This window comes from Coregonus lavaretus (genome assembly GCF_964263955.1).
Source record: "Coregonus lavaretus genome assembly, chromosome: 1".
In the NCBI taxonomy this organism is placed as follows: Eukaryota; Metazoa; Chordata; class Actinopteri; order Salmoniformes; family Salmonidae; genus Coregonus; species Coregonus lavaretus.
This window is the reverse complement of record NC_139988.1, coordinates 24,432,099-24,444,325: the sequence shown is the minus strand read 5'-3', so window position 1 is coordinate 24,444,325 and position 12,227 is coordinate 24,432,099. Positions and strand designations below refer to the sequence as shown.

Sequence of the window (12,227 nt, the reverse complement as noted above, 5' to 3'; positions counted from 1 at the left end):
TTCTACAATGACAGTCGTTACCTGTTCAGCTTAATGTGATTAACTCAATTGTTTTTAATGTACTGTATGTGCTCTCAACTGCTTGGTTAGTCTTACAATTCATCTGAATACAGTATTATAGAGATGTGCCTGGCTTGGCTTGGAATGTTTTTTTCCCACCTTTTTCAGGGATTTTAGCATGGCAGTCTGTTGGATGCATGTTGCTCCCACTCGTCTTATAGAAGTGGTCTTTGCTGTGCACTGTGTGTGTAGCAATCGGTCTGTAAGGGATACCCAAAGTAATCCATATCCTCACCTGTAGAGTGGAGGATAAACATATTGAGAAGAATTTCCGACCCAAAAAAGTTGACCATATCTGAGGAAATTATTTGAAAAAGTTGTCCATTCAGAGAGTACAGAGAAAGTAGGCAGTAGCCAAGTGCCTTACAGTAACAGTCCACCCAGCCGGTGGCTGCTGCCCTCCAGCTGCTTCTGTTTTCATTAGACTGGCTCCAGTGCTCTACGGTTTTTAGGTGATCAACTATCTGCAGGAGCACATATCACTGGTTTAAAATTGTAGCTGCATGGAATGTCATTTTAATTTATGTACATATATTAGTCATATTAACGAGTTTACAAATGACAGCAATACACAAATCCCCTCAGAAATCACAGAAACTTCAACTGCTAATTTACCTTGAATACAGCCTCTGCTTGCTCATTGTCATCAGTGGTAGTATCAGAACTTTCTGTACACGTAAAAATAAGGCCATGCAAAAGGTTATTTCTAGAAAGAAAAAAAGTCATGCGCTTGAACTACTTTTGTATGTTTGGCACTTTAGCTATATACTTTGCAGCTCTTACCATGCACTTCAGTTGTGAAGGAAGACTGGTGAGAGTAGGACTGTTCTGGTGACTGTTCATCCTTTATGGTGTTGTAGGGAGGGTAATTGTCATTGACATGAAAGATACCAGGGCTGTGACTGGCCTGCCCACCTCTATACTTCAGGAAAACCTCTATGGAAACAAGGATGGCTGATGCTTAAACATTGAATTTGACAGAAGGCTTGATACCAAGAGAACCCAATTCACTGATCAACACGCCATAAGAACATGCAAGACAGTGACTTTCTGCCAATACACTATATAGTGAGTTGTCCCTACCTGCAAACCTATCCAGTGGCGCACAAGAACCTGCCTGAGTTTCTGAGAGGGAGATCAGACTTTGTTTAATGGCAACATCTGACTCCTTTAGTCCTAGACAGGAACAAAGTAAATGGCAGCAAATAACACATGACTGTCATTATTCTCACTGGGCTATATTCCATCATTGAGATGTATACCCTTGATCGTATATATCAACAAAATGATGGCATAAAGCATGCTTTCTAAAGCTACTCACCTTTTCTTTGTTTGGTCATTTTAATAACAGGCAGCATCATGTAAACCCTGAAGGCATTACTGCCCTTCTTGATGCTCTTGTCTTGTAGCTCTTTCACATCGGGTAGAGAGTTCAGGGCACATCGGAAGTTGGCTTTCCATGTCTTAGGATCAGGCTTGTCTATCCCAGGTTTGTATCTGCCTTGAACCAAAGGGATAAAATGAATTAATCAAAGCAAACCTGTGAACTGTGTCATTTTACATACAAGAAAGGATGAGCAAGTATTGTTGTATCCCAAAGGTTCTGACTACTGACTTGGAAAACATGCACAAATAGGTCAATTTGTTGCCCTTGTCAGTACAGAAAACAATTGTAGCAATTGATAAAACTACCCATATCCACAACAATTGAAATTGATTTTCCCATCCATAGATCTGAATACATCAAAAAAATGTAGTTTGGCTTGTGTGACATGTTTACAGGCAGATGGCTTTTCAGGGTTTCAGTTGCTATGGCAATTGAACATGGAAGAGGAGAATAAGGCTAAAATCTTTGAAAAGGTTTAATCCACAAGGGTCATGTAAAAATGCAGAACTCTGTTCTTTAGGTCCATGTTCCAAACACTAGACACAACGAAGTGGATATTTAGTGCTAACCTGGATGTATTATGTAATATCAAGTATCAGTGACAAATATTGGAGCAAGCAAACGGATACATTTGCTGCTATTCTAACTGGCTTTAGAGATGTGATAAATGCACTTTACCGGCAACGGACCATGCGACACTTGGGTATACATAATACCTTCATGCCATGGTGGAAGAGAGATTTTCATAGTGCAATCAGTGAGCTTTGTCCATTGGTGTCTGGACTTGCTTCTTACCTGTGTGTATCGCCCAGTTTCGGAACAAAGTGGCGTCCTTGTCTATATTCCAACCATGTCGAGCCGCATGCTTCCAAGGAATCTGAAAAACTTGAGCTGTCTAAAGATCAAAGCAGAGTTGTCAAAATGGTAAACCTTTTATCTTTTCATATCTGGACTGTGACAAAAGCAGTATATTCCAAAAAGAAAGAAGTGAGACCTCTATTAGAGAGGGGACTTAAATTATATTGGCTATAAACAGAAATATATTTCACTTGAGATATGATACCTGTGGGATATGGACTTAAGCATTTTCTGGTGTGAGTAAAAGTTAACACAATATCTAACATAATTAAGATTTGTGGCCTAAAAGCTTTTTATGTATCAAACATTGGACCTAAATGCATTTAAGAGTACAGTATAACCATACTACAAATGTACAAGAACAAAAGCAATGACAATCTGGATTATGACATTTTTATTGTACAATTATTTAAAACATCTGAAACAATATCTTACCTCATCACGCCAGGTGACCCCTGGGTATTTCCCTGACTGTATCTGCTCCTCAAGCCAGGGTCGCAGTCTTAGACGACCTTGATGCATCTTCTAATGAACCTAGGGTTTCAGTCTGCCTTACTTCGCACCTGACATGCAATAAAACACATTTTGTACCAAAATGGATTTGTACTTTGTTCAACTACATCAGCGTCTTGTCCAGGGGATTCAGAATTCAGAACTGTGCTTGATAAGTGAGTCTATGTGTATGTCCTGGTGATTATAAAATGAGGTGAGGAATGACCCTAAATTGTCAGGTGAATCTCTCAAAGATTATAACAAATTGAAATAAATACAGTAGGACAGCTTTTTTCTTGAATGATCCCACTCAACTATTTATACAACTGACTCAATTCTGCAATCACCACAATGTTTAGAACATGCATGATTTTGTCCAACTAGACTGCTTTTCAGACATGAACCAGACCATGCTTAATAATGACTAATGTCTATGTTTTGTGATACTTGTCATTACATATTTGATTAAAATTGATCCCCCCCGCTGTTTAGAATAATCTTGATAATAGCTACTTCACTTACCTGCACATGGAATCCTCAAACCTTCTGTGTGCTCGCACTGACAGGTTTCCTTAAACTACAGGTGCCCACACTGACAGGTAGCCAGGTTTCCTGAGAAGTGCGTTGTAATTTCAAGGAAACTCTATTACACTCACACAGCACCCTTTAAGGCCCCTCCTCCATGTACATTATATACAGAAATATGACTCCCACACAAAAAACTAGGTTGTAACAACTTGTAGCATGACATACACTGAGTGTACAAAACATTAGGAACACCTTCCTAATATTGAGTTGCTACCCATTTTGCCCTCAGAACAGCCTCAATTTGTCGGGACATGGGTTCTACAAGGGGTCGAAAGAGTTCCACAGGGATGCTGGCCCATGTTGACTCCATTTCTTCCGACAGTTGTGTCAAGTTGGCTGGATGTCCTTTGTGGGTGGTGGAACATTCTTGATACACATGTGAAACTGTTGAGCGTGAAAAACCCAGCAGCGTTGCAGTTCTTGACACACTCAAACCGGTGTGCCTGGCACCTAATACCATACTTAGTTAAATATTTTGTCTTGCCCATTCAGCCTCTGAATGGCACACATACACAATCCATGTCTCAATTGTCTCAAGGCTTAAAAATCCTTCTTTAACCTGTCTCCTCCCCTTTATCTACACTGATTGAAGTGGATTTAACAAGTGACATCAATAAGGGATCATAGCTTTCACCTTGTCAGTCTATGTCATGGAAAGAGCATGTTCTTAATGTTTTGTACACTCAGTGTATAACAGCGCTTTGGTCCGCTTTTGCTTTATGCTAGAAATAAGATGTAATATACCCTGGAAAGACATGACTCCAATGCATATGGAGATATCATTGTTCCGTTTCTTTGACATTCAGATGCTGAGCTACAACCTATAGTGGAGGAGACAAAAAATGTACTTTCTTGGGAAGTAATCTAATTCTGTCACTATCAATTGATTAAGCTATTCACGCTCTGATTAAGCTATTCACAGGATGGTGAAAGTGCAAGGATATGAGCTTGATGCCCCTTTCCAATAAATGTTTTGTACACTCAGTGTATGTGTCTAAAAGTAGTGCAAATACTGCTCAGTGGCCAGGATGTGGACCATCAGACAAGACAAAGCTTTATTTGAGCATTTCCTTAATTTTATGAAGATAGTTTGAGTACTGGCATATGCATTGAGAAAAGAAAAATACCATCTTGAGATATCATTTCAATGAATAGCTTGCATGAATGTTGTGTGATATGGATGGATAGTGTGCCATGATATTGTTTATGTTTACAGAATGGAACTTCAGTGTTGTGATAGAGTGTTGAGAACTTGCAGTTTGGCTCATTGTGGCATACGGTAAAAAAACGGAATCTTGTCTCCATGTGTCCATTTTCTGCCCAAGATGAATGGTCAGATTCAGTGGAGGCTGCTGAGGGGAGGACAGCTCATTACACTCCATTCCAGCCATTATTATGAGCCGTCCATCCTTCAACAGCCTCAGATTTCACTTGTATGTGTGTAACAGTATTGCAACCGTCCCTCTGAGTGGGATCGTTTAAGAAAGCCTAAAGTCTAAGGCATTTTTCACTACCTTCACATTTTGCCTTCTACAGACATTTCTGTAATAGGCACCATCAAGTGTTTTAGGTCTATGGATTCAGCACACTGTCAGCTACAAGAAATATAATGTCAAAACAAACTTGAGACACTTATCAAATCAAATCAAATGTTATTGGCCACATGCGCTGAATACAACAGGTGCAGACATTACAGTGAAATGCTTACTTAAAAATCCTTCTTAAACCTGTCTCCTCCCCTTTATCTACACTGATTGAAGTGGATTTAACAAGTGCATTTATTTTCAATAAAAAAGTAAAATAAAACAACAACAAAAAAGTGTTGAGAAAAAAAAGAGCAGAAGTAAAATAAAATAACAGTAGGGAGGCTATATATACAGGGGGGTACCGGTGCAGAGTCAATGTGCGGGGGCACCGGCTAGTTGAGGTAGTTGAAGTAATATGTACATGTGGGTAGAGTTAAAGTGACTATGCATAAATAATGAACAGAGTAGCAGCAGCGTAAAAAGATGGGGTACTTACTGTATATGAGTGATAATGTGTCATAAAGGCATTATGACAAAGCACTGCAACCCATAATGAACAAGATATCCAACACCAGATAGTGGTTCACCCAGGTCTCTATAAGTTTTAGGGGGCAAAAATATCAAACAAACCAACAACTACTGTCCACAACTACTGAATACTGTCCACATCTGCTTTTCAACAGAACAAAAAGCCCAATCACACAGAATTGTCATGTCTTTCCCTCACATGTTATGCCACAGGTGGAAGCCATTCCTACCGGGGGCCAGTATGAAAAATAAAAAAGAATGTATGCACTAACTGTACGTCGCTCTGGATAAGAGCGTCTGCTAAATGACTAAAATGTAAAAAATATAATGTCACAGAGGGTCAACCCAGTGAACCCACACTCATTAGTGGGACTAGTTCCCCATCTACTGGCCTTTCATGTGTATTGCACCTTAGGGAAATACTTTATAGGCATTGTTTGTAGCACATGAAGTAGCAGCTGAATAAAAATTTTTTAAAGGGTCCTGTACCATCTCTTAGTATTGTGGTGCACCAAAATATATCACAGCCCGCCTTTTCAAATGGGAACAAATGAGTCACAGTGAGCAGAACAAGCAAGGAGGTGGGCAGAGCCAAGCACGAGCTAGCGAGATCCTATTGGCGTGTTCTAGCATACATTTGCTTATTTCCGTTAGGGAACGCCTACTCTGTGAAGTGCGCATGTGTAATAACTCAATTCGCCTTCGCACTACTTCTAAACAACGCGTTTTTTAACAACTTTGGTAAAGTGTAAAGTCTACAAAACTTAATCCACTCTGTCCGTAACAGATTCTAGTTTTGGGAAAAGAAAACGGCATTGAGATCAAATGTTTCATCGATGAGAAAATTAGCAGAATGTCGGCCAAAATCCTTCTCGTTCCATCTTATTTGGTAGTGAGTGGAAACGTCAAGCGGATGCTTCACATTTATACAGCCGGTGAAATATCTGACTCATTGTTCTATCTGTGGTAGTACTGTAGTGCCCATCCACCTGGTGAAGAGGTGGTTGCCATCTCTGATCCACCTCAGTGGGGTGGTTGTTTGGTCTGGCTCATCTCATCTTCTTGACTAAAATTAATTACCAACATTCATTTTTTTCCTTCACTAAATGAACTACCCTTCCCCATTTAGCTCAGTGGGGGTGTGAAGGGGGATAATGGTGTAGCCTGTCCTGTGCTATTGTTTTCTTGACTGTGCTATCTCATCTTCTTGACTAAAATTAATTACCAACATTCATTTTTTTCCTTCACTAAATGAACTACCCTTCCCCATTTAGCTCAGTGGGGGTGTGAAGGGGGATAATGGTGTAGCCTGTCCTGTGCTATTGTTTTCTTGTAGTGGTAGGGGTTTGGGGGAAGTTCTGTGCTGAGAAAACGTAGCATAATTTTATGTGCTGTAGCCTATAGGCCTATTCAAATATAAAATAAACCCTGTATCACCAAGTGTGTATATTGTCAATATCAACACAGTGAAATAATAAAATGCCTTGGGGTTGAGGAAAGTTCTGTGCTGTGAAAATATAGCATACTAAGCTACATTGTAGATTTCTTTTTGCTGTAGCCTATAATGATGTTGGCCTTTTTAATATAAAATCAACCCTGTATCACCAAATGTGTATATTTTAATTTACAATTTAATTTATCAATGAAATATATAATAACGGAACAATAAAGTTATTGTAGACTAGGCTAACAAAATGTCTTGGATGTTACGTTATCGACACAGTAAGTGGGTAAATGTTTTCAAATAAACCCAATAGCCAATGCGTTATCACACAGTAAATAATAACAGCACACCCTGGAAAGTTACTGTAGACTAGGCTACTTGCGTATCTTATCAACAAATTAAATAATTGATCGCAACTTTACCTTTAGGCTATCAAGTAAAATAATAAAATTCCTTCGACGTTAACGTTATCGACACAGTAAATAGTAAATGTGTTTCAAATAAACAAAATAGCCAATGCGTTATCACACAGTAAATATTTCCAAATAATATTACAATTATAATAAGAAAACTGTCTGGACCAGATCATCGTGAAGATAGGCAGAAACTTTCCTATCCACTAGAAATCCCAGATGACAGTTGTAGGCGATGTCATGGCGACATTGGCTAGCTAAACTCATGCGTCTCATACGTCATCGGGTCTAAGGTCATCTCGCGCCGAACTGCGCATGTGCATTCCGTTAAATCTAAGGCCCTACTTCGATATAAAGTTGTTTTTGACGAAAATGAAAAAGTGTCAGTTTGTCACTTTAAAGAGGTTGGAGTAATAACATATTCACCTACTTAAGACATTGTCTAGAATCTAAGTTGTGTATTTAGATTTCAAGAAAATTAACAACTAAGGAATAATTTTTCACTGCTCTCATTGACTTCTCAAACCCCGTCCTGGTCTGTTTGGTCTGTTTCGCAAGCGTTCCCGGAAGTGTCGCGATGTTGCGGCTGTGGGTTTACGAAACTCTGTGACTAAACGCTCGTTTATGTTTTCTGTTGCTAAACGTATTGCTACCGTGTGCCCTAATCTTATGAATACGACCCTGAGCACCCAACTACGGGTCCCCCTTGGGTCTTACTGAAATAACAAACATGGCTTCCCTATGCAGTCATGAATGGAGAGCAGTGTGCGAAATTTTTTGTAATGCTCAAGATCTCTCTGAAGTAGAATCAAGAAAAGACCCAGAAAACGACCCTTTTCGATCGAAGTATAAGGCAAGGGAGCTTTTGAGAGAGATATACTGCTCCTTGAAGAATTTCGATGTCGGTGAACACGAGAGCGTCAATGATGAAGCAGACCAGCGCCCGACAGAGCAGCCCGTTGACGGAGGAAATGAGGAGGGCTTTGGGAGAGGCCACTGTGGAGACTCCCCAGCCGGATCAAGAGCAGCTAAACTCGGGGCGGTGGAGTATTATCTTGGTGTAAACCACGTTGAAACAGAAGAGCTGTCTGCTGGAGAGGAACATTTGATGAATTGCATGACATTGCTGGAAAAGTGCAGCATATCACCAGAGAACGTGTCTTTGTTCATCCAAGTCAGGGTAATGACAGCTAAAACCTATGTTAGCTTTCATTTAAGCCTGCAACTAGCAGTCCAGTGCATAACATTTGCCTAATCTATACACACACATTGGCATTGGCTGAAGATAATGAAGTAGCTAGTCAAATATTGTGGACTGACATTGTTTTTTGTTGTTGTTTTTTTCAGAATCAACTGGGCATTCTGTGGGCGGGCAGGGATGAAATTGAGAAAGCCCAAGGATTTTTGGAAACTGCAGAAGCAATGTATATTCGTTACATGAAAGAGGTAGGCATGAGACTGTCTATGCATAGTTAGCCTAAATTATTATTTTCTTTCTGGGAGAAGAGCAAGCAGCAGCATCATCATCAGGCCTCATCATCTGTCATCAGGGAGGCCAGCCGCAGAGCATTATTTCTAGTTTACTGTCCTATCAGACTGAATCCTATGGGATCTGTTTAAATGTAACCTTGAAAATTCAGAGTGGATAATCTATTGTTTTGTTTTATCCACACCATAGGATGGGCAACCCCCAATGGACCTCACTGAGTTCTTTGTGGCAGAGGAAGATGCATTACCCCAACAGGAGAGGATAAAGCGGTATGGACGTCATTCTTGTGTGGAGTTGTCTTTCACAAATGACAGAAAGAAGTGACGTTGCTCTTTTAACTTGAACTTTTCACTCTCTTCAAACAGATTTGAAATGGCTTATACCCACACACTGTACTATCTTGCACAAATGTACAAGAACTTGGAGCTGTATGAGAAAGCTGGGGGCTACTGCCACAGTACTCTGCAGAGACAGCTGGAATTCAACCAGTTCATTCCTCTGGAATGGGCCATCAATGCAGCCACGTTATCACAATATTACATCACCAAGGTAAATTATAAATTATGTATTCTCTTCATCAAGATTAATGACATATCATTTCTTTACAGTGCGTAAATGACTTGATTTCTTTATAATGATATTTCTATGGATTCATTTCACACGTCTTCTCTTCCCACCCCTCTGTCTGCCAGACCCTCTACATGGAGGGCAGGCACTGTCTATCTGCTGCCATTGTCATAGCAGGCCTAGCCGGAGAGGTCCCCTCAGAAGCCGCTGCCCAGGAGAGTAAGTTCTCACTCTAAGTCATATACTCAGCCATGACAGTATATGTTCTTTCTGAAATGTTTGTACGTTGTCTATCATTCTGTACTCATTAACACACATCTCACACCTTTGTGTTTAGGTGAAGATGAGGCTGAGAAGCGAGACCAACTTAGACAGAAGAGAGCCGAAATTGCCAGGTGTTGGATAAAATACTGTCTTAATTTGTTGCAAGATGCCAAGAAGCTTCTCGAGGTAATTTAGACATCTTCACACTAAATGTAATTCCGTAGATGATTAGCCTATATTGTGAGACAATATCTCATTTGTATGCCTGCTGCTCTGCACAGGACAACATTGGAGAGCTAGATGTGGATCGACAGGCGGAGCTGAGAGCAACACGGCTACAGGAGGAGGAGGAGAAGGAGAGAGGAAGGAAGAGTGCTGTTCTGTTTGGTTCCAGTGACACCTTTGACTCCATCTGTGGCCTGGAGGAGAAGGTGAGTTGTGTCTTCCCTGTCAACTTTGAGGAGGCCCGCGCCATCTTTCTGGTTGGCCAGGCCTACGTAAACCAAGCTAAGGAGTACTTTGAGATGGACGGCCACGTCACAGACCACATTGAGATTCTGCAGGACCACAGCGCTCTCTTCAAGGCCTTGGCCTTCTTTGAGGAGGACCTGGAGCGGCGCTGCAAGATGCACAAGCGGCGGGTGGACATGATGGAGCCCATCTGCAAAGACCTGAACGCCCAGTACTACCTCCTCATCTGCCGCCAGCTGCAGTTTGAGCTGGCTGAGACCTACTACGAGATGATGGATCTGAAGCTGGCCGTAGCCAACAAGCAGGACGACCTGGACGCGCACACAGTCAAGAAGTTTAACCACCTCTGCTCCTCCTCCACCAAGTTCTATCAGATGTTCCTCGACTCTGTCCGCTCGCCAGAGGGCAAGTGGCCGGATAAATTGGAGGACGAGGTACTGAGGCCAGTCCTCGTGGCTAAGTTCCGGGTGGCTCGTCTCCACAGCAGGCTGATCTCGTCCAGCACAACCGTTCAGCTGGAGAACCTGAACCGCTCCCTGGAGTGCTACAACTTTGTGGTCCAGTACTGCAAGGACAACCCAGAGGCCAAAATCGCCATCGAGACAGAGCTGGAGCTGAGCGAAGAGATGGTCAGCCTTCTGCCCCTCAAGATCAACCGACTCAAGGCAAATTTGGCCTCCTCTAACAGACTCTGAATGTGCCCTAAACTCCACACTATAAAGCCTGGTTAAACACCCCTATCATATATTAAATATGTCATTCTCCTCAACCCCCATTTGATGTTCTGCATTTCCTGATGTGTAATTTGTATTACTTTTGGACCAATTAACCACACCTTTTAATAACTGAAAATAATTAGTTATATGCATGATGCTACATTCATTGCCTAATTTATTTGTTCTCCTGGCTGATGGAAAATAACTATAATGTTGTATGGTATGTAGATATGTAGCTAAAAACGATATAATGGAAACATGAATTAACTAATGTGATATTTGTTTTGAAAAGGATATGTTTTAATCTGTTTATTTCCAACAGACAACTGAAACTCTAAATAAACATAACGTGCAAATAACCTTTTCTTGCCTCAAAAGCTTTCATTGTTGAAGTTATTTTGAACAAATCAAATTAGATTTGTCACGTGCGCCGAATACAACAGGTGTAGACTTTCCATGAAATGCTTAAGAGCCCTTTTCCAACAATGCAGAGTTAAAAAGTAAGAATAGATAAGCAAAAAAAAGGGAAATAGTAACACAATAAAATAATAACGAGACTATATACAAGGAGTACCGGTACCAAGTCAATGTGCAGGGGTACAAGGTAATTGAGGTAATATGTACATGTAGGTAGGGGTAAAAGTGACTAGGCAATCCGGATAAATAATAAACAGTAGCAGCAGTATATGTGAAGTGTGAAAGTGTGTGTGGTGTCTATGTGTGTGTGTGTGAGCGTGTGTGTGTGGGTAGAGTCCAGTGAGTGTACATAGTCAGTGCAATAAAAAGGGGGGTCAATGCAAATAGTCCCCAATTAGGTTGGTTATGACGATCTGTATGTGTTCTTGTCCAGAAAGTGACAATTGTGTTTTTAATACAGTATCAAATCCTATCTATGTATAAAGTTCCAAGCAGATTTGTTGCTGCGACAGAACAGTCAGTGTGGCCCACGAAACTGAAGAGGGCGCTGTTACTCATCAAATGGCTTCTAGGTCATAAAATCCAAATGCAGAGGATACAGTGGAAGTTATTTCTCTAGCTACTTACTTATTTTAGTAGCTCTACAAGAACTTGACTTCATTGTCAGTAATGAGAAACATAAATATACCCAATGCTCCCAGGCAAGTATAACCATAGATGTCTTGCCCTATCATAACCCCAAATCTAAGACTATTTCAGTGTTTATGTTTTTGTAACAATTTGAGTGTTTATAAACAAACAACGTATATATTTAAAATGGTTTCAAAAGGTATTATGGATGCCCTTGCGTCTATAGCTCCGTCTATGAATTTGAGTGTGGTTACATTTCCTAAGCCCCATTCCTCAGCTTGCCAAACAAAGTGGCAGGGTCAGTCTGTTAAAATAACAGATTGTGCCTTTCATTGGAAATTACCCTTCTGTTATCTGTATAAGCAGATGTGACAATG

The 12,227-nt window shown here is 40.7% G+C and overlaps 2 protein-coding genes across 2 annotated transcripts; one reads left to right on the top strand and one right to left on the bottom strand.

The window, feature by feature from the left end:
* Positions 1-133: 133 nt before the first annotated feature.
* On the bottom strand, positions 134-2,868 carry LOC311128480 (uncharacterized protein). Its single transcript, XM_084160647.1, has 7 exons — positions 2,741-2,868; positions 2,243-2,342; positions 1,382-1,561; positions 1,144-1,236; positions 844-996; positions 676-728; positions 134-524 (listed from the first exon to the last, which is right to left on the bottom strand). Exons 1-7 carry the CDS (start codon positions 2,825-2,827, stop codon positions 216-218), a joined length of 975 nt encoding a protein of 324 aa, XP_084016773.1. The 5' UTR covers positions 2,828-2,868; the 3' UTR covers positions 134-215.
* A 4,987-nt stretch (positions 2,869-7,855) lies between these two features.
* Positions 7,856-11,176, top strand: LOC311102062 (KIF-binding protein-like). Its single transcript, XM_084143281.1, has 7 exons — positions 7,856-8,476; positions 8,644-8,742; positions 8,975-9,054; positions 9,151-9,334; positions 9,478-9,571; positions 9,690-9,802; positions 9,898-11,176. The coding sequence occupies exons 1-7, from the start codon at positions 8,027-8,029 to the stop codon at positions 10,780-10,782; spliced, it is 1,905 nt and encodes a 634-aa protein (XP_083999407.1). The 5' UTR covers positions 7,856-8,026; the 3' UTR covers positions 10,783-11,176.
* Positions 11,177-12,227: the final 1,051 nt, after the last annotated feature.